This window comes from Wyeomyia smithii, chromosome 1 (assembly GCF_029784165.1).
Source record: "Wyeomyia smithii strain HCP4-BCI-WySm-NY-G18 chromosome 1, ASM2978416v1, whole genome shotgun sequence".
In the NCBI taxonomy this organism is placed as follows: domain Eukaryota; kingdom Metazoa; phylum Arthropoda; class Insecta; order Diptera; family Culicidae; genus Wyeomyia; species Wyeomyia smithii.
The window spans coordinates 143150808-143172813 of record NC_073694.1 but is presented as its reverse complement, the minus strand read 5'-3'; the positions used below and the strand labels follow the sequence as shown (position 1 = coordinate 143172813).

Below are 22006 nucleotides of genomic sequence, written 5' to 3'. Positions count from 1 at the left end.
CAAGGCTCGACAATTTTCAATAGTACAATAGCCCGAATTATAAATTTACGATTTTTTGCATTTGGTAGGATTCTTAGAAGATTTCCCAGTCGATTGCTGCAAGAACGAAGGAAATCTAATGGAAACTAACCGATTTATTGGCATTTGAAATTGGACATATTTTTCACTTTTTCCGGTTTTAGATTTTCATTTTACATCGAACCGAACCGAGCTTCCTGAGAGACGTAGTTCTACGTCAAAAACTTGATAAAACTGATGTGTTCAAAGAAACCCCGCATGTCAAAAGAAGCCCCACACGACGGTATACTATATATGTTGAGCCTTTCAAAGAAGTGTCCATGCGAATGTAAAAGTTTCGTGGGTTATGGTTATTATATTTAGTATCTAAGTGAAATAAATGCAGAGGAGCAAGTCACACTGAACCGGCCGATACTACATGCGACCTGACTGAGCCATATGTACTCTGTATTGGCTTTAGTATTGCGAACCATCATTTCAAAATATAATTTTCGTCCCTTACCTGAAAAACATCATTTCTTTCTAAGACTTCAAAGAGATTAGAAAATAAATGTGAACTAGATTGTTTGATTTTAAATTATTTTAATAGATATTTTTTGTATTCTTTACACGTTTTTGTATCTTACACATGCTTATACCTTATTAGAATATCAATATCGTTTTAGCATATTAACTTACTTAGCTTCTATACAGCGTTCAATTTACAGTTTCGCAAAATTTAGAGCTGCATTTTTGACCACTTGTTCGTTTAACATTTAAAAATTCTTCCAGTATGACTATCGTGACTAACAACACATCAAGATTTTATAGCGATTCCTTCGTGTTTGTGTTTTGTTCTTATTTGTTTTTACTGATGCCACTGCTGTAGCATGCGCTCTACTTCGGATCCATTCTATTAGAACTAACTCACCCATTCTAAACTCTATAAACATAGCATGTCACACTGCTCAATTCAATTTCGTGGCATAACCCTGGTTTCTTAAAAAAAATGTAATAATTACATTATTTCGCACTAAAATGTTTGCTTCTTTTTTCTATAGACAAATACTTCTATTAAGTTTGTGTATAAATACAGATACAAAAAATTCAATCAAGGATGTCTGATTTTTTTGTATTGCAGTTCACATTTCACAGGTTGGGTTGCAATGGCTGAACCGAGGCTAAAATTATGTAGGTCCTGATGTGCAGAACCGGAATTATAACTACTTATGTTTGATTGCATAAATAATACCTTAGTCATGCTATAGCATTACAACGGAACATTGCACTCTTCTTTCTAAAAAATATCGTAATCGTGGATGAAATCAAATGACATGTTGCTTCCTAACTATTAAAAAATGTACAATTCGCTATTCATGTAGGATGCCCTGCATCATAATTATTTGCGAAAAAACTCGCAATTTCGTCCGCCTCTGGCGTGACGTTTGTTTATATACATGTGGACACAACGTTATAGTATTGATAAATCCATACAACTTACTCTTACAACAATTTTAAAACATCGGCCCGTTCATTCCAAAACTCTGCTGCTTTGTATGGACTTAATTGGTGTGCCTAAGTTTGATAAATTCGATCATTCAAAGTCGGTTCCATTATCCGCGGGTGTTTATTATGGTGATGGCTATCTAGTTGTATTAGCTCATAAATTATCAGTTTCTCTGGCCGACTTACCGCGAATTGTTGCTTCACACTTTCGGCGACGGTTAAGGTCAAGAAAACATTTACTAGAGAAAAAAAAAAACAAAACGAACGGAAGAGCACATTTTTTGCTTAACTAACGAAGTCCCTTTTTGTCATTGATAAACGCTGCTCGCTCAGAATGGCGTAAAATTTTACAATTTGTGCTGTTAATAGTATAAAACAATCGGAAAGAAAGCTTATAAGTGTGGAGGTGATGGTTGAAATAATCGCAAGCATTCGAAAGACATGTCAACATATTTAATCATGAGTCGGTTGTGAAGTCTCCTTTATTGTGTATGCTGAACTACTAATCATTCTGGCGTCAAAATAAATTAATAAAAAAGTAAAAATCCTTTAAATTTGTACTTGACTCGCCGCTAGGTGCAGCTGATGCTGATGAAGTTGAGACTCGTGGAACGCATGATGCTGACTGTGCAGTTCAAGATCCTGACTGCTGCTGCTGCCGTTACTGCTACTCAGTGGCACGTGATGAAGATGATGAGGGTGAGGGTGATGGTGATGATGAGGATGTGGAAGTGGCTGATGTTCGAAAAGAATGCCACTGTTTTGATGATGATGGTGATGCGGTGACTGTTGTTGAAGCTTGGGTGTCGCACCAAATTCAAACAAGTTGGTATTAAAGTTGCTAGTACTCCATCACGTATACTCCGAACGCCAACTCTGTGGTTTTGTGTATTTCTCGGTTAGTCAATTGGTACACTGTAACATTTCCAGCAATAACTTACCATTGAATTTAGTCCTAGGTGGTAAGATTGTGTGTGCGGTCCCATGCCACCTCCCAGTGAAGTTGCACTACCGAAGCCAGTCTGTAGGCTGCTCGATGAGCCAAGACCACCCATACCAGTAGTGTACCAGCCGCCATGCATATGTGTATGAGCAGGATGCAATCCTCCTGACAGATGACTATGTTGGCCTGTATGAATAAATTGAAGTGAAATCGGCAAATGTTATCATTGATTTGTATTCTATAGGCGAGAAGGGATAACTCACCCATTGAACCAGGAAACGCCCCGGGAAACGATTTGTTATGGTCCAATGGCTTCATTAGGTCACCTAAATGATGACTACCTAGTGGAAGACACGATCCGGGGAGCCCTTTTTTCTTTTTCGATTTTGACGACAACTTTCGATTCCTCGTTTGAATTCCTTCCTTTTTCATCGTTAGTGGCCGATTCACCTACCCGGAGGAAACAGGAAAAATCGCAATCAGTAAGTCAGAAAATGGCACTCAATTGTGGCCTTATTTTTCTAAACAAACAATACAATGTAGGGGTGTCGGTAAAACAAATGACAGAATAAATATCTAATTCGCTGTCAATTCGACCTCCGGACAGTCACGTGAGTCCCCTCGTACGGAAACCGAAAACACGTGCGCATCAGCAACTGGCGCGCTTTTTGACGCGTGTGTGGCGCGGGCTCACCGTTTAAATGCGTTCCGCTCGATTTAGTCGCGACATCGACCACGGATGCGTTGAAATGTTGGAATACTCCGTCTGCTGCGAATCATTTTCTTTACTGGCGGTGGGCTGCCAAGTAGACAACCAAAGCGATTTTCTGCACTCGGAGCCGCCGTAGAGTGCGCAACCACATTCCCCTAATTAGAGAGATCACTTTTCTCAGAATCTCAGATCCTAATCGGAGGCCGCCGTCGTTAGGTTTCGTTTTTCTGCATGTACACTTATTATGTTAGCAAATTGATGCTATGTTATGGAATTATTGCCATATCGCATTCGGTGGATTTGATTCTAGGTCAGTGTAGCAAAGTGACTGAAGAAAATGTATAGCTTAAAAGTTTCTGAAAAAAAAACATTTCAATGTAGATACACTGAAAATATTTTTTCGTTATTCTCTACACGCACGTTTCGTAAGCATGGAATTCGTAGATTGTACAGCACTTTTGTTGATTGTATAGAATATTCGTATTGCAAGTTATCGAATATAATTGCAACATTACGCATAATTTGTGCAATTCACGAATGTATTCTCGTACACAGTACCAAAAATTTAAATTTACAGCTAATACAAATGAAAGCACATAACGGTTTCTAGCACATAAAGTGAAAAACATATTCAATTTCACACCGTTAATAATGCACAAAACAAAATCGTTATAAACCATGTAAATTTGTACGTTAAGTGATATAAACTTACAGCTTTGACTATAAATATGCATGCAATTTGACAATATATTCATTTACATTGCATGTGAATATAATGCCACACGAAATATTACATGGTTTCCAATGCTCCATTTATGTGCATTTAAAGAAATGTAAATTTTTTTACTGTGTACGAACGTGGATAACAACGAACAAAAAACCGAAAGCACGAATTTTTACTTAAACGAAATTCTTGTATTCTGTTATTTTTGATTTCGTATAATGTATATGTTATTGCGTAGGCTTACTAATTTTTCGTACTATTTACATTATGCAGCGTTTGTTTACACGAATGATTGCGTTCATTTTTAAAACCTTTCGTTACGTCTACGAATACGTACTTTGACAGTTCTGACGAAAGTATTTATTACGCATTGGTTTCGTTGCAGAAAACAACAAAAGGTTTTGTATATAATACGCACGTTTTCGTGGAATAAACTAAAATATATTTTCAGTGTACCGTCAATCGAATTATGTTTGATCTATTATATTTTTCATAAAATCACCTTTCAGGATTTTTTTTTTGTTTGGATTTCTGAATTTTTTATATTTTCTATGTTCCAGAAAGATATAGTCTTATATTTCGTGTATTTTAAAACAATGAGTATTCGTCATCACTTCGAATCATCTGAAGCAAATTAAACGTACATAAGTACTCAGCGATAATAGCATTAGCAATACACTGGAATACAGTTTACACATAACCATCTGTAACACAATAAAGTGTACACAGTTAGAAACTTTATGTCGAATCCATATAAAGAATTGCCTCCATCGCTTATGGTAAAAAATTCCTTAATATTCTACGCAAATTTAAATGAGATTGCACATAATTTCCAAACAAAATCGTGGTTTACGTAAGAAGCAACTGAAACGATACAAACGATAAAATATTTTACGTGACGTGTAATATTCAGGATTTTTCTTTTGTTCACCCGATAATGCGTTAAAAAATCTGAAAACAGAAAGACCCCATCGTTTAAAGGGGAGATGCAACTTTTTTGTCCTCAACTACTTGACAATCTGAAAAATGTTCGAAACACGAACAAATAGCATTCTCAGATAAAAACCTACCAAAATCTACGCAAATATGAGGAGACCTGACACAACAATTCACAGAGTCTTAAATAACTGCGTATGTCTAAACTGCAAAAAGGAAAAAGAAAGTGCCACAAAAGATCAAAAAGTACTAGTAGTAATGGGATCCATACAAAAAAAGCATTTGATTTCTTGTTTACAGAATAAATTATAACTTTAACATTTCAAAAACACACAATATCTCTTAGGTGGGTTCGAAGCATGTATAATTCTTGTAATGTATACACGGCAGGATTTAAACATTTTTTTCCGATTTGGGCAATCGTCCTTATCTGCCTAAAGTGCAACCAGCTATGGAACCGCAGAGTTTGTCATAACTACCGCGACTATCTACATATTCTCGGTTCACGCTTCAATTACAATCACGTTGAGCGCACACCTTATTATGACTTGCATTGTAAGCCGTCATAGTACCTTTTATTTAGCAAGCAGTCATAATCCACTGATATCATTTGGCAGTAAGCGAAATATTCGTGCAAGCGCTGGACAATATCCGATCACGTACAAAAGGCGCCTAGATTCGAGCGAGTTTTGATAAGGCGTTGCTGTTGGTTTTACAGCCAACGGCCGCACGTAAGATGTCACGTTAGTTGATAGGGTGGAAAATAATCCCCGCTTTGTTTCACGATGTTTCTTGCTTTGTGCGGTCTTTGAACGTCGATGACTTATTAGCCTCATAAGCTGATTGGATTGATTATCATCAGCACAATGGCTCCGTGGATACACGATGGCTTGCAGTAGCTAATCTTTTATTATGACAACTGTCGAAACCGGATAGATTAGAGGCAATAACGCTAGGTCCCGTGTACTTTATGAATGCTCAGATCTTTTGGAAATATTATCATTCCTTAAATCTAAAAATTTAAACTGACCGCTTCAGAAGCTTCCCCATAAGTGTATGCAATCAATATCTTTCTCATGACATTCCACACAATAAAGTGAGCAGTGCAGCGGCGGCTTTCTTCCTGCACGCTCGCAGACCGCGTAAGAAAGATAAAGAAATTAACGTAGTAATTGGCGGTCCTGTTTCGCTCGGTACCATCTAACGTGCATCCATAATTATACTACCAGTACCGCCATTACGATGGATTCTTGCCGTTTCTGCTCTATCGTGCTGTTTCGTCATTCACTTCAGATTAATGAGAGATCATCATATGGAGATAAGTTTCGCTGTCAGTGAAATTTGCGCTGATTAGTGCGATAAATTTTGAAAATAAATCTGAAGCTGTTTGTTTTACGTTCTTTTTTGAAATGAAACATGTAAAATCACTCACTTGAACAAAAATGCGTACGGCTGTTCACCGCTTTCTGCTAAGGTAAAAAGGTAAGGAAAAGGTAAAAAGGTAAGGAAAGGTTTAGCCAGCCACTCGAGTAGTATCCGAATATCTTATTGTAAAGTTTCGTTAAACCAGTTATTAATAATTATAATAATTTATAAGTTGTCATGTTCATATAGTATACCTCAAGGGTGGTTTTTTAAGGATTTGGTTTTTCTTTAAAAAAAACGCATAAAAATTACTAAACTGTATGAAATCTTTATTTGAGCCGATAAATTGGTTTATGCCATTTACTTTTTAAAGATAATTTCATTCAAATGTTGGCCACGGCTACGTTTTAAATGGTCCAATTGTCCAATGTCACAAAATATAAAAAAATTGGTCGCAGTGACGAAAATACCCAACACGGAAAAAAATGGCCCAATTTTGGGTCACTTTTTCGAGCATTTCGGCTGGTATCTCGCGAATAACGCGTGTAATGTTGTCTTCAAAGGCTGGAATTGTTGTTGGCTTATCCGCATAGACGAGAGACTTAACGTAGTCCCACAAAAAATAATCTGACGGTGTTAAATCGCATGATCTAGGCGGACAATTCACCGGTCCATTTCGTGAGATGAATTCGTCCCCTTAATGCTAGAACTAGATAACTCGAAAATTGACATTTTGAGAAAAACGAGTTTGAAGATTTGATCAATGTTGGTGATGATGTTTCGACTACTGAAATACATCAAAGGTTATATTTTAAAATTTCATCAATGCCCTGAATCATTCAAATCTCTGACCAGATATTTTTTTAATGTCAGTGGATGATTCGAGAAAGAGAAAATTCAAAAACTTTAAAATTAACCCGAGTTATCTAGTTATAGCATGCAAAACCATATGTTTTTTACCAGGAATATTCGAGTTATCTAGTTCTAGCATTTGGATGAGCAGGAAAAAATGCTCAAAACTAATGCTTTTTTAATAGTTTCATTTATCTAAACAGTCTTGTGTTGTTTATATAAACAATTATGTCACGTGTTAACAATAAAAATTATACTGTGAGTTCGGTTTTGTTCTAAAAATCTTCATCCTCTTCACAGATGATCGTCGTTAGCCTCATCGTTCACCACATGTTCTAATTCAATTCACTAAATATTCTAATAAAAATATTTGAAACAATCTTCGAGAGCTGGAGGTTATAAATCAAAGAGAGACCTAAGGTCATCATATTTTTCTGTTGAAATCGGTATTGATGGACAATAGAGTTACTGTATTGGTCTCTGTAATACTCTTATGCTTTGCTTTGCTTACCGTGACAAATTTCTTCCTGGTAGGGTAATCGCTCCTATATTCATCTCAGTACCTATATTCATCTCATCACGCCTTTTTGATCAATTCATCGTCAAATTTTACCATGTTTTCAACGTAAAACTTTCAGCCACTAGAGAAAATCGAGAAGCAAATTGATATACTTTCAGAAATTTGTAGAAATTCGACGGTAAATTGGACGAATGAGAGAAATGAGATGAATATAAGTGCACCAAGATGTTGAGATAAATAATGGAGCGATTACCCTACGAAGTGTTATATGCCACTTTGAATGGCTCAGATTTTATGAAACGCATCCATCTCATTTCAGGCCACAAAACGACATATTCGCAGAAGTTTTTTTTTGGGTAGTCATATTTTGTTCAATGAATCGTCCGTTTCTTGCGACACTGGCCCAACTTGAAATTGCACCTTCTTGGGTTTTTGATGGCAAACGATGCCGACAATATTGTTGAGTTTCATCCCACGAAACCCCGTTTAAAAATTTACAAAATGTCAAAGTTATGTATAGATGTGCCTTTGTAGCTTAATTCGAAACTTCGCTAGAAAAGTAATAAAAATAAGGCTTTAACTTGTACAACATGCTTTAATATGTGTATGATAAACCCTAATATGTTTAATGGGAACGGTAAATCTTGAAATTTGCAGTTATCTTAGAAATTTAAAAATTTTCGAAGCTAATTTCCAATGTTGCACAAAAACCGAAAAAAGAAAAGAAAAGGGATGAATCGAGTTGGATTTGTCATCGTTTTTTCGCGTTACGATCTATTTGTTTAAATATTCTGTTATAGCCATGAAAAAGTCAACAAAGAGCCGAGTTATCTAGTTTTAGCACAAAACACAGTTGTTCTACGTTGAGATATCTAGTTTTTTAATTGAATTGAATCACATTTTTTCTTGTTATCGTATTTCAACGAGTTTTAGATATGTTATAGACCTCGACGCGATAAGTATGATGGCATACTTAACTCAAAATCGACAAATTTCCAGTTATCTAGTTCTAGCATTAAGGGGACGAATTGCTCACCGAACTCATTCCGCAATATGTCCATTGATTCGCGCGATGTGTGGCACGTTGCTCCGTCTTGCTGAAACCACATGTCAACAAGACCCAGCTCTTCCATTTCCGGCAAAAAAAATCAGAAATCATCGCGCGATAGCGAGCGCCATTGACTGTAACGTTGCGATTTTGATCATCTTTGAAGAAGTACGGACCAATGATGCCTCCAGCGTGTAAACCGCACCAAACCGTGCATTTTTATGGGTGCATTGGTTATTTTTGTATTGCCTCTGGTTGCTCTTCGATCCAAATGCGGCAATTTTGCTTATTAACATACCCATTTAACCAGAAACGAGCTTCGTCACTGAACACAATTTTTCGGCAAAAAAGTGGATTTTCGGCAAGTTGTTATTAGGCCCATTCACCAATAATTCGACGCTGCGGCAAGTCGTTCGGCTTCAATTCTTGTACGGGCTGTATTTTGTAAAGCTTTACACCAAGATCCTTCCGTAAAATCTTCCATGTAGTCGAATAACACAAGCCCAATTGCTGCGAACGGCGTCGAATTGACATTTCACGGTCTTCTACTACACTGGCTGATACGGCAGCAATATTTTCTTCTGTACGCACTCTATGTATACGTCTTGGTGGGTTTATGTCCAACAGAGTAAAACTGGTTTGAAATTTCGTCACAATAGCTTGAATAGCTTGCTCAGTAGGTCGATTATGACGACTATAAAATGGTCGTAATGCGCGAAAAACATTTTTCACAGAGGACGAATTTTGGTAATAAAATTCGATTATTTGTAAGCGTTGTTCAGGCGTAAGTCTGTTCATGGTGAAATGGCAAACCAAACTGAGTACATTAGACTTTGACAGCTGTCAGAATTCCCGCGTGAACTGTCAAATCTGAATACACGAAAAATCAAATAGCAAAAAACAGGATGGTTGTGTGCAAATCCACGACCGCAAGGTTGAAGTAGAATACTTTTACAAAAAAGATAACCCGGCTGCTTGCGTGTCAGACATTTTTTCTAGTAAATAAACGTTGACTAATCAGATCAATCGAATTTTGCGCTTCAACAAAGATTGACCATTTTCAATAATATAGTAAGTTGCTGTCATGGTTGGGGCTTGACAATTTTTAAATTTTGAGATGAAATTTTTTCGAATAACGTGCTCATGACTTAAGGAAAAGATAAATCAGTACGTTTTGAGACACGAGGATGAAGTAAAATTTATAACTTTCACAAATTTAAAAATGTGAATTAAGTCATTAGAAAATATTCACTCCTTAATCAGGTTTTTATTTCATCCTGAAAAGGACAATTTGTTGTTCATTTTAGTATCGGATAAGATGCCGATCACATCTTTGCGTTATCACTGACAAGGCGAATAAAGTATTCCTTGTGATAAAGTAAACAATGAAATGCTGATTTAACACTCAAAATTAGACGGCTCACGTGTTGTCAAAATGAGTCAACTTTTCATTGAATGCATTTACTAGTGCACACTATCGCACAGAGACTGCATTTCACTAAAGTGCCTAACTGCATCAGCCGCTATCGATGCTGAAATCCGCTGCAACTAGTTCGCTATCCATAGCCATGCCACAGTTGTGGCCGCTATACGCTGCCATTGGTATCCACTGTCCCTGCATCAGCTGGCCCAGCTGCTATCATTACTGGAATCCGCTGCAACTAGTGCGCTATCCATTGCTACGCCACAGCTTTGGTTGCTTTCCGCCATCGCTGGTATCCACTGCACTGCTAGTGCTGCTGCTAAGGAAGGACGACTGCTGTTATCGCTTTATAGAACTATTATGAGCGGCTTCGGCTGAAACAGGCTCTTATATAGGCCAAATAGCATGTTTCCAATTGCAAGGTATATGATTCTGTCGACCGTGCTTGGGAAGCAATCATATAACGACCAATCAGAGGTCGAATGTTTCGTTTTGATAAGGCTTGACTATTTTCAATAGTACAATAGTGTGAATAATAAAATTACAATTATCTTCTTTTGGGAAGAATCTTAAAAGATTTTTCAATATATTGCTGCAAGAACGAAGGAAATCCATCGAATACTAACCGATTTATTAGCATTTGAAATTGGACATATTTTTCACTTTTTTCGGTTTTAGATTTTCATTTCACATCCCTATGTAGCCGAACTTTCTGAGAGAAGTATTCTACTTCAAAAATCACCTTTTATGGTTGGAGAATGGGCTATCAGTTATTGTCACTGTTACGTAAAACAAAAACAACAATATCGCACGCTAGCCTGGAGGGCTAATAGTGGTCTCGATCAACTAGATAAGTTGAGAGAATTCGTTATCGATATTGTTTTTGGCACATTTTGCATGTTGTAGGATAAGTAAAATGATACATCGTGCCCCAGTGATGAGTCGAGAAAAGTTCCAGCTCGAAAAGATCCTCGACCTGATCGGGAATCGAACCCGACATCACAACCGTGTATGGGAGAGCTAGCCGACCGACATCGCTAACCACAGAACCACGGGGACCACAGTTACGTGAAGCACTTTGCTATTATACTCATACTCATACCCATACTCACATACTCATACTCATACTCATACTCATACTCATATTCATACTCATACTCATACTCATACTCATACTTATACTCATACTCATACTCATACTCATACTCATACTCATACTCATACTCATACTCATACTCATACTCATACTCATACTCATACTCATACTCATACTCATACTCTTACTCATACTCATACTCATACTCATACTCATACTCATACTCATACTCATACTCATACTCATACTCATACTCATACTCATACTCATACTCATACTCATACTCATACTCATACTCATACTCATACTCATACTCATACTCATACTCATACTCATACTCATACTCATACTCATACTCATACTCATACTCATACTCATACTCATACTCATACTCATACTCATACTCATACTCATACTCATACTCATACTCATACTCATACTCATACTCATACTCATACTCATACTCATACTCATACTCATACTCATACTCATACTCATACTCATACTCATACTCATACTCATACTCATACTCATACTCATACTCATACTCATACTCATACTCATACTCATACTCATACTCATACTCATACTCATACTCATACTCACACTCATACTCATACTCATACTCATACTCATGGGGTGAGGTGGAGGTGGCCACTGCGTCGATCCGCCTCCGAAAGGGTCCAGCAGGGACCCAGGTGGCCACCTTCCGGTTAGCATCGGCAGATTCAAATCTGGCACTAAAGGAAGGCAAGCTAAAGGTTGGCTGGTCAGTATGCCCTCTGAGCATACTCCAACAACCGGACGTTTGCTTCCGGTGCTTCGAGGAAGGACATAAGTCCTGGACCTGCAAGGGGCCCGACAGGAGCCAGTTATGCAGGCGTTGCGGTGGTGCAGGCCATAAAGCGAAGGATTGCAGGGAGTCTCCCAAGTGCATGGTGTGTTCCGGAAACCGGGACGCCAAACACTTTATGGGAGGCCCCAGGTGCCCAGCTGGTAAGCCGGCTGCGAAACCACGGGCATAAGAGTAACGCAACTGAACCTGAACCACTGCTATGCGGCTCAGCAGCTATTATACCAAGCAGTCACTGAGTCGCTGTCGGACATCGCCATCGTATCGGACCCCTACCGCATTCCATCAGGAGACGGTAACTGGGTTGCGGATAAGTCCAGTATGGCGGCCGTATGGACGACAAGCAGATTCCCGGTTCAGGAGGTTGTTTCCACCTCTAACGAAGGGTACGCGGTTGCCAAGGTGAACGGAGTGTTCTACTGCAGTGTCTATGCTCCGCCACGTTGGTCCATCGAAAGGTTCACTCAGATGATCGACCAGCTATCCATGGTGCTAACGGGCCTAACGCCGTTGGTGGTGGCGGGCGATTTCAACGCTTGGGCTGTTGAGTGGGGAAGTCGCACTACAAACCAGAGAGGTCAGATCCTGTTGGAAGCTTTGGCAAAGCTCAACTCAGATCTGGCCAACGTTGGGACCAAATATACATTTAGCAGAAATGGTGCGGAGTCGATCATCGATGTGACGTTCTCCAGCCCAGGACTGATCACGAACTGGAGGGTAGACGATGGCTACACCAATAGCGACCACCAGTCGGTTTGCTATAGTGTAGGAAACAACGCGAGGAGGCGAGTGACGAGTAGAACCAACACTCACACCGTCCGCGGCTGGAAGACATCGCATTTCGATGCCGAGGTATTCGAAGAAGCAATGGAAAGAGAGTGCAATGGAGGCAGTTGGCTCCGCCCGACTGCTGACCAATTAGTTGCCGTACTATCGCGGGCGTGCGACGCCACCATGCCTAGGACCCGCCAACCTAGAAATGGGAAGCCACCGGCTTACTGGTGGACCGATGCAATAGCGGACCTCCGTAGTGCGTGCCTCCGTGCAAGACGGAGGATGCAGCGCGCGCGAACAGACGAACAGAGGATTGAGCGCCGCGCATCATTCGGTTCTGCAAGATCGGCGCTAAAGAGTGCGATTAAGGCCAGCAAGTGGGCCTGCTTCGATAGATTGTGCGCGAGTGCCAATACGAACCCGTGGGGTAACGCCTATAGGATCGTAATGGCCAAGACCAAAGGCGCGCTGGCGCCTGCAGAGCGATCACCAGCGATGCTGGAGCGTATCATCGGGGGACTCTTTCCACACCACGAGCCTAGTCCTTGGCCTCCGGCAGTCGAGTCTCACGTCCGACGTTCCAGTATCTCAGACACAGACCAGGGATGGTCGGCCAACCTGCCGAACATCCAATCCGTGAGCGACGACAGCCGTGTCGAGATCGAGGGAGAGGTGAGGGTTACGAACGAGGAACTCATCGTGATCGCCAACTCCCTAAAGGTGAGCAAGGCACCGGGACCGGATGGAATCCCCAACCTGGCAATCAGGCTGGCGATTAAAACGGCCCCCGGACTGTTTCGGGCAGTCATGCAGAGGTGTCTGGATGACTGCCTCTTCCCGGACAGGTGGAAGCGGCAGAGTTTGGTCTTACTGCCGAAAGCCGGGAAACCGCCAGGGGACCCATCGGCATACATGCCTATCTGCCTGCTGGACACTGCGGGCAAGGTGCTTGAGAGGATTATCCTCAACAGACTGGTGAGGTACACGGAGGGTGTAAACGGTCTGGCAAGTAACCAGTTCGGTTTCCGGAAGGGCAGGTCCACGCTGGATGCTATCCTCTCCGTCACCAAGACGGCGGAGGTAGCACTCCAGCGCAAGAGAAGGGGCATACGCTATTGCGCAATCGTCACGCTTGACGTGAAGAATGCGTTCAATAGCGCCAGTTGGGACTCCATAGCGCTTGCGCTCAGGAGCATCCATGTACCGGTGTCGCTGTACAAGATTCTGGAAAACTACTTCCAGAACCGAGTACTTGTTTACAACACGGAGGAGGGTCAAAAGTGCGTCCCAATTACCACCGGAGTTCCGCAAGGTTCTATCCTGAGACCGGTGTTGTGGAATGTCATGTATGACGGGGTGTTGAAACTCAAGTTCCCTGTAGGAGTTGTGATCGTCGGCTTTGCAGACGACATAACGCTAGAGGTCTACGGCGAGTCGATCGAGAAGGTCGAGTTGACAGCCGCGCACTGTATACGCAAGGTCGAAGACTGGATGCACTCCAGGAAACTGGAGTTAGCGCACCATAAGACGGAGGTAACGGTTGTGAATAACCGCAAAACAGAGCAACAGGCGGTGGTCAGAGTCGGAGACTGCACCATCACCTCAAAGCAATCTTTGAAGCTCTTGGGGGTTATGGTTGACGATAAGCTCACATATAAGAGCCACGTCAACTATGCTTGCAAGAAGGCTTCAACTGCTATTGCAGCACTATCTCGAATGATGTCGAACAGCTCAGCGGTGAATGGCAGCAAGCGTAAACTTCTTGAAAGCGTGGTTTCGTCCATACTTAGGTATGGTGGGCCAGTGTGGTCCAAAGCGCTAGGTACTCACAGTTATCGTGGCAAACTGGAAAGTACCTACAGGCTCATGTGCCTGAGGGTTGCGAGTGCGTTCCGTACAGTGTCATACGACGCAATTTGTGTCCTGTCCGGCATGATGCCTATCAGCATAGCCATTATGGAGGACGTAGAATGCTTGGGGGTTATGGTTGACGATAAGCTCACATATAAGAGCCACGTCAACTATGCTTGCAAGAAGGCTTCAACTGCTATTGCAGCACTATCTCGAATGATGTCGAACAGCTCAGCGGTGAATGGCAGCAAGCGTAAACTTCTTGAAAGCGTGGTTTCGTCCATACTTAGGTATGGTGGGCCAGTGTGGTCCAAAGCGCTAGGTACTCACAGTTATCGTGGCAAACTGGAAAGTACCTACAGGCTCATGTGCCTGAGGGTTGCGAGTGCGTTCCGTACAGTGTCATACGACGCAATTTGTGTCCTGTCCGGCATGATGCCTATCAGCATAGCCATTATGGAGGACGTAGAATGCTTCGACCAACGTGACACAAGGGGCAAACGAGGTACCAGAAGATCACTATCGATGATCAGATGGCAGCAGGAATGGTCCAACTCCACGAAAGGTAGATGGACGCACCGACTTATTCCGGTGGTATCCGGGTGGGTCGGGAGACGCCATGGAGAAGTCAACTTCCACCTGACACAGATCCTGTCGGGTCATGGTTGCTTCAGGCAGTACCTATACAGGTTCGGGCATACGGAATCCCCCATGTGCCCCGAGTGCCTGGATGCGGAAGAGACTGCTGAGCATGTCTTTTTCGTATGTCCTCGTTTTGCGCGTGCGCGTAGCGACATGATGGCTATGAGCGGGCCAGACACTACTCCGGACAACCTAGTTCATAGGATGTGTGAAGACTCGAACATCTGGAGGGCGGTTTGTGGAACCGCCTCTCAAATAGTCCTTGAGTTGCAAAGCAGGCGACAGGTTGACCACCAACACGCCAGTGTTAGCTAACGGCCAGTCTCCAGGTTAGTTAGCTAATTAGCTAAGAGACTTATAGAGACAGGAGGTTGCTCAAAGCATAAAAGCCGCTCCCCGTAGCAATACTTAGCGGTCGTCCCGGGGAGTATTATGGGCTGGAGACAGGAGGGGTTTTAGTGGGTCCGGTCACTGATTCAAACCAACTCCACACTCCCTGAGGTTGGTCACCTCAGGGGTTGGTTGCAAATTTCCCCTCCACCTGAAATAAAAAAAAAAGATACTCATACTTATACTCATACTCATACTCATACTCATACTCATACTCATACTCATACTCATACTCATACTCATACTCATACTCATACTCATACTCATACTCATACTCATACTCATACTCATACTCATACTGATACTCATACTCACACTCATACTCATACTCATACTCATACTCATACTCATACTCATACTTATACTCATACTAATACTCACACTCATACTCATACTCATACTCATACTCATACTCATACTCACACTCACACTCATACTCATACTCATACTCATACTCTTACTTATACTCATACTCACACTCATACTCATACTCATACTCATACTCATACTCATACTCATACTCATACTCATACTCATACTCATACTCATACTCATACTCATACTCACACTCACACTCATACTCATACTCATACTTATACTCATACTCATACTCATACTCATACTCATACTCATACTCATACTCATATTCATACTCATACTCACACTCACACTCATACTCATACTCATACTCATACTCATACTCACACTCACACTCATACTCATACTCATACTCATACTCATACTCATACTCACACTCATACTCATACTTATACTCATACTCATACTCATACTCATACTCATACTCATACTCATACTCATACTTATACTCATACTCATACTCATACTCATACTCATACTCATACTCATACTCATACTCATACTCATACTCATACTCATACTCATACTCATTCTCATACTCATACTCATACTCATACTCATACTCATACTCATACTCATACTCATACTCATACTCATACTCATACTCATACTCATACTCATACTCATACTCATACTCATACTCATACTCATACTCATACTCATATTCATATTCATACTCATACTCATATTCATATTCATACTCACACTCATACTCATACTCATACTCATACTCATACTCATACTCATACTCATACTCATACTTATACTCATACTCATACTCATACTCATACTCATACTCATACTCATACTCATACTCATACTCATACTTATACTCATACTCATACTCATACTTATACTCATACTCATACTCATACTCATACTCATACTCATACTCATACTCATACTCATACTTATACTCATACTCATACTCAAACTCATACTCATACTCATACTCATACTCATACTCATACTCACACTCACACTCATACTCATATTCATACTCATACTCATACTTATACTCATACTAATACTCACACTCATACTCATACTCATACTCACACTCACACTCATACTCATACTCATACTCATACTCATACTCATACTCATACTCATACTCATACTCATACTCATACTCATACTCATACTCATACTCATACTCATACTCATACTCATACTCATACTCATACTCATACTTATACTCATACTCATACTCAAACTCATACTCATACTCATACTCATACTCATACTCATACTCACACTCACACTCATACTCATATTCATACTCATACTCATACTTATACTCATACTCATACTCATACTCAAACTCATACTCATACTTATACTCATACTCATACTCATACTCATACTCATACTCATACTCATACTCATACTCATACTCATACTCATACTCATACTCATACTCATACTCATACTCATTCTCATACTCATACTCATACTCATACTCATACTCATACTCATACTCATACTCATACTCATACTCATACTCATACTCATACTCATACTCATACTCATACTCATACTCATACTCATACTCATACTTATACTCATACTCATACTCATACTCATACTCATACTCATACTTATACTCATACTCATACTCATACTTATACTCATACTCATACTCATACTCATACTCATACTCATACTCATACTCATACTCATACTTATACTCATACTCATACTCAAACTCATACTCATACTCATACTCATACTCATACTCATACTCATACTCATACTCATACTCATACTCATACTCATACTCATACTCATACTCATACTCATACTCATACTCATACTCATACTCATACTCATACTCATACTCATACTCATACTCATACTCATACTCATACTCATACTCATACTCATACTCATACTCATACCCCCTCCCCCCAAAGCTGTCCACGTGGTATGTGGATGGCCCCTAATGTCACAAGGATCGCTTAACTTATAAAATGAAATTATTTATAAGAGGGGGGAGGCCTTTATAAATAACTTCATTTATAAGTTAGCAGAACTTACAAAAAAGTTACGTGAATTTCCGGTGTTTATTTACATGTTATATTGTTTACATAGAATAGTTACGTGAAAGTTATTGAAGTTTCTCAACATAAACACCTGTAGAACTATTGGATTCGGCAAAGGCGTACTCAACTGATAATAATGAAACATTACGTGAATATTCGGATGAAAAATATTCACATAGATTTTTACGACGACGTAAATTTTACGAATAACGTGAAATTTTTTTGAGTGTATGTAAAACGCTAGCTGACATTATGACTTATGAAAAGGGCGTATTTACGTTTGGCTGGAGCAAAGCGTTCTACAAGAAACTCAACGCATCCCGCAGAGGCTTTGTGATGCGAGCCGAAATGTGCCGGTATAAAGATGGTAGTATTCTGACCAGGCTTGTTAATGATTTCGATACCTTAGCGTGCGTCACAGTACGCTGTCGCTCGTTAATGTAAAACAACCGTCGCCTCTCAGACAAAGGACAGTATAATCATTCGACACTCGCGCATCAAAGAGATGCACAATGTCATTCGTTTGGCGATGTTATATAAGCCTGTGTCTGTCTACTTCCTTCTATTTATGTTGAGATATATTATTTCAAGATCAAAGACATAGGTTATTCCCAAAATCTCCGCACACAACGTGCGTGATTCTGATTTCTAAAAAAAATGTCAAAATGTGTTTGAGGAAGAAAATGTCGCGGTACCGAGTACTCGTTTGATATGTTTGTTCAAGAATGTATTTAGACAGCGAGCCTAGCCACCGTCAGAGGAAAAAGAAGACGGTTATCGCATTGAAAAGTGGTTCTATCGTGTCTATTTACAAGCCTGACTCTGACGGACGATCGTGAGGTGACCGAAAGGTGGAGGCAGCACTTCAACGAACACCCGACTGGCTCCCAGGAAGACGACCATGGCGGCGTAACGACGAACGTAGGAGACGTGCCAGCCCCAACGATAGGCAAAGTTAAGGATGCCATCAATCAGCTGGAAAACAATAAATCGGCTGGGAAGGCTGAGAAGATGAGCCCAGAAAAGATGGGTACCTTTTTGCACCAGCAGATTGCAGGAATTTGAGATACAGAACAGCTACCGGAGGAGTGGAAGGATGGGGTTATATGCCCTATCTATCAGAAAGGTGGCAAATTAGACTGTGGGAACTATCGTGTGATCACCGTCCTGAATGCCGCCTACAAAGTGCTTTCCCAAATCATTTTCAGCCGACTCTCACCGCTAGTTAACAGATTTGTGGGAAGTTATCAGGCCGGCTTCGTGGAAGGACGGTCTACGACGGACCAAATATAACCATACGGCAGATCCTCTAGAAATGCGGTTAATACAGAACCCCTTCACCCATTCATACAGAACCCACCACCTAGCCATCGACTTCAAAGCTGATTATAACTCTCTCGGCCGAAAAGAGTGATGGAAGGTCATGCGGTGGATGGGGACTTTGTCGGCAGAACAATTGCGGTGGTGGCAGAACAGTACACCAGACTAAAACGGAAAGCAGCGAGGATTGAGTTGTAGGTAAATACGTCCGAAACGAAGTATATGCTAGCCGGTGGAACGCATTACGATCGACGGCGATGAGTTCGAGGTAGTCGACGAGTTTGTCTATCTTGACTCACTGGTAACTGAGGGCAATGATACCAGATCCGGAAGCGTATTATCAGTGGAAGTCGTGCGGTCGAACAGACTAAGTCCCCGTACGAAGTGCAAGCTGTACAAAACGCTCATAAGACCGGTTGTTCCCTACGGGCATGAAACGTGGACAATGCTCGAGGAGGACCTACGAGTGCTCGGAGTTATCGAACGACGGGTACTACGGACGATTTTTGGTGGCGTGCAGGAAAACGGAATATGAGGGCGAAGGTTAAACCATGAGGTCGCGCAACTCTACGGCGAACCCAGTATTCAAAAGTTGGCTGGACGGATACGCTGGGCAAGGCATGTTGCAGGAATGCCGGACAACTACCCTTCGAAGATAGTGTTTGCCTCGAATCCGATAGGAACAAGACGACCAGGGGCGCAGCGTGCAAGATGGTTAGACCAGGTGGAGCGAGATCTGGCATGGAGTAAACGGTGCCCCAGCGATTGAATAGCGGTAGCTAGTAACCGTTAGAGTTGGAGAAACTTTGTGAATCAGCCCATATCAATACATAATGCCCAATTAAATAAATAAATAATGGAGTAAAGCGTTGTATACACTAAGGTCGCTTTTTACGCGTTTTTTTCTCGCGGCTTTTTTACGCGGATTCCGGAATTTACGCGGATTCCGAAATTTACGCGGTTTTTTTTACACGGCACGTATCCCTCGCGTAAAAAGCGACTTTAGTGTACTTTTTTTTTTACCAAAAACACATCTGTTCTCAAGCTCGTTCTACAAAGCAAAAAGGGTGTGCTATAAGCCAATATGTCGTAAATGTTCTAAATAAACGCTGTTCCAATAAAAATAGATTCAGTAAAAAAATTTTTTTATTTTCTTTTTTAACCCACTTTTGAAGTGTGTTCAAACTTATTGAACACCCTGTAGGTGAAGATCAAAAAAGGATATCTTACCATGCCCGTATTTATACGCTTTGTACTTTATTTTGTATGTTCACCTGAACATTTTTGATAATAACAGGTGAATTCATAAATAAACCATTCATCAAAACAACAAAAAAAAACATGTTCTTCACCAACACTGCCAAAATCAAAACAGAAAGTCTGTAGATGAATTTTGTTGCACTCAGCGGTTTTCAATTTCAACTAATCAGCAAGTGGTCTGCTAAGTGATTTCCGAAGTGGATGCAAATTTATTCCCAGTTGTCTCCCGTTAGCTCAGAAAATTCCTCTGATTTCGCACAAAAATGTGTGACATGCATAACGCAACAGTTGTACAATGATTATATTGACAGAGATCGAAATCAGAATATGTATCATATACACACAAATCGTAATGTTTCGGTGAACTTCGGTTTTGGGCGAACGACCAGTTTTGGGGCACTCGAAAAACCGTGATTCCTTTTCGTGAGCCGGTACATATGAACGATAGGCCATCACCAAAAACACGGTCTGCAGTCAAAACAGCTATTAGTGATGTTTTTCTCCTCACAATATTGACGTGATTTCACACCATTGAACTTTTGCGTGTATATCTCATTGATAGTGACGATAGTGACGCTCTTAATCTTTGCTTTCAATAAGGCAATCCATGTGTGACATTTCAGGGTTTTTTTTTCTCTTTGTGGACTCATCACTGCGACCAGAAACATTTGATCTATTGTGATATTGCCCAGGTGTTTTCTGTGGTGTTTTCTCCGCACTTCATATTATTAGCAGTATCACTGTTGAAGTAAATGATACGCTTTTCATTTATATCCGTGCTTGTGTGTGAGTGTTTACCCTTTCGTTTACTTACTGCCTACTGCTCTACTATACCGAGCCTCTTTCTATCCTACCATTATCGCCAAGTTAAAATTCTCTGGAGTGAGACTACACCTAATGTTCCTCTCTGGTCAGGTTTATAATTATAAGAGGGACTTTTTATGTCAAGAGGAAGACGTCTAATCGAAACCTCGTTCCTATTATCAATACCGCGTCACAATCACAATTCTCTGAAGAGGCGCCTAATGCTTCACCTCTGGTCAGTTTTATTATAAGTAGGACTTATATTTTGTCCAGTGGAAGAAGTCTTGTCGAAACCTCGTTACTCCAGCCAAGACCGCGCCATTGTAACAATTCCCTGCAGAGAACTATTATACGTTACTCAGACCAGTTTTACTATGAGAGGGACTTATTTTTGTTTGGTTGAAAGTCAGCAGGGGTACTATAGAATTCAACTTGAAGGAAGGGTATGTAGTGGAGAGCCTGAGAATAAACTCATGTTAAAGACCTTTGACAACCAAATGATCTGATTCTACTATGATTCAAACCCACGACCACCCGCTTATCAATGCGGACTCTGTAACCTTGCTG

The 22006-nt window shown here is 40.7% G+C and overlaps 1 protein-coding gene across 5 annotated transcripts in view; it reads right to left on the bottom strand.

Annotated features, from left to right (window-relative positions):
* Positions 1–607: 607 nt before the first annotated feature.
* Positions 608–22006, bottom strand: part of LOC129729306 (GATA-binding factor C-like) — a 320588-nt gene continuing 299189 nt past the window's right edge. For all 5 annotated transcript variants that reach the window (XM_055687816.1, XM_055687828.1, XM_055687831.1 and 2 more), the window contains exons 6-8: positions 2710–2896; positions 2445–2632; positions 608–2379 (exon numbers count right to left, since the gene is read on the bottom strand). In XM_055687816.1, the coding sequence (XP_055543791.1) occupies positions 2356–2379; positions 2445–2632; positions 2710–2896 (399 nt within the window). In that variant the 3' untranslated portion in view covers positions 608–2355. The remainder of the gene's footprint in view (positions 2380–2444; positions 2633–2709; positions 2897–22006) is intronic.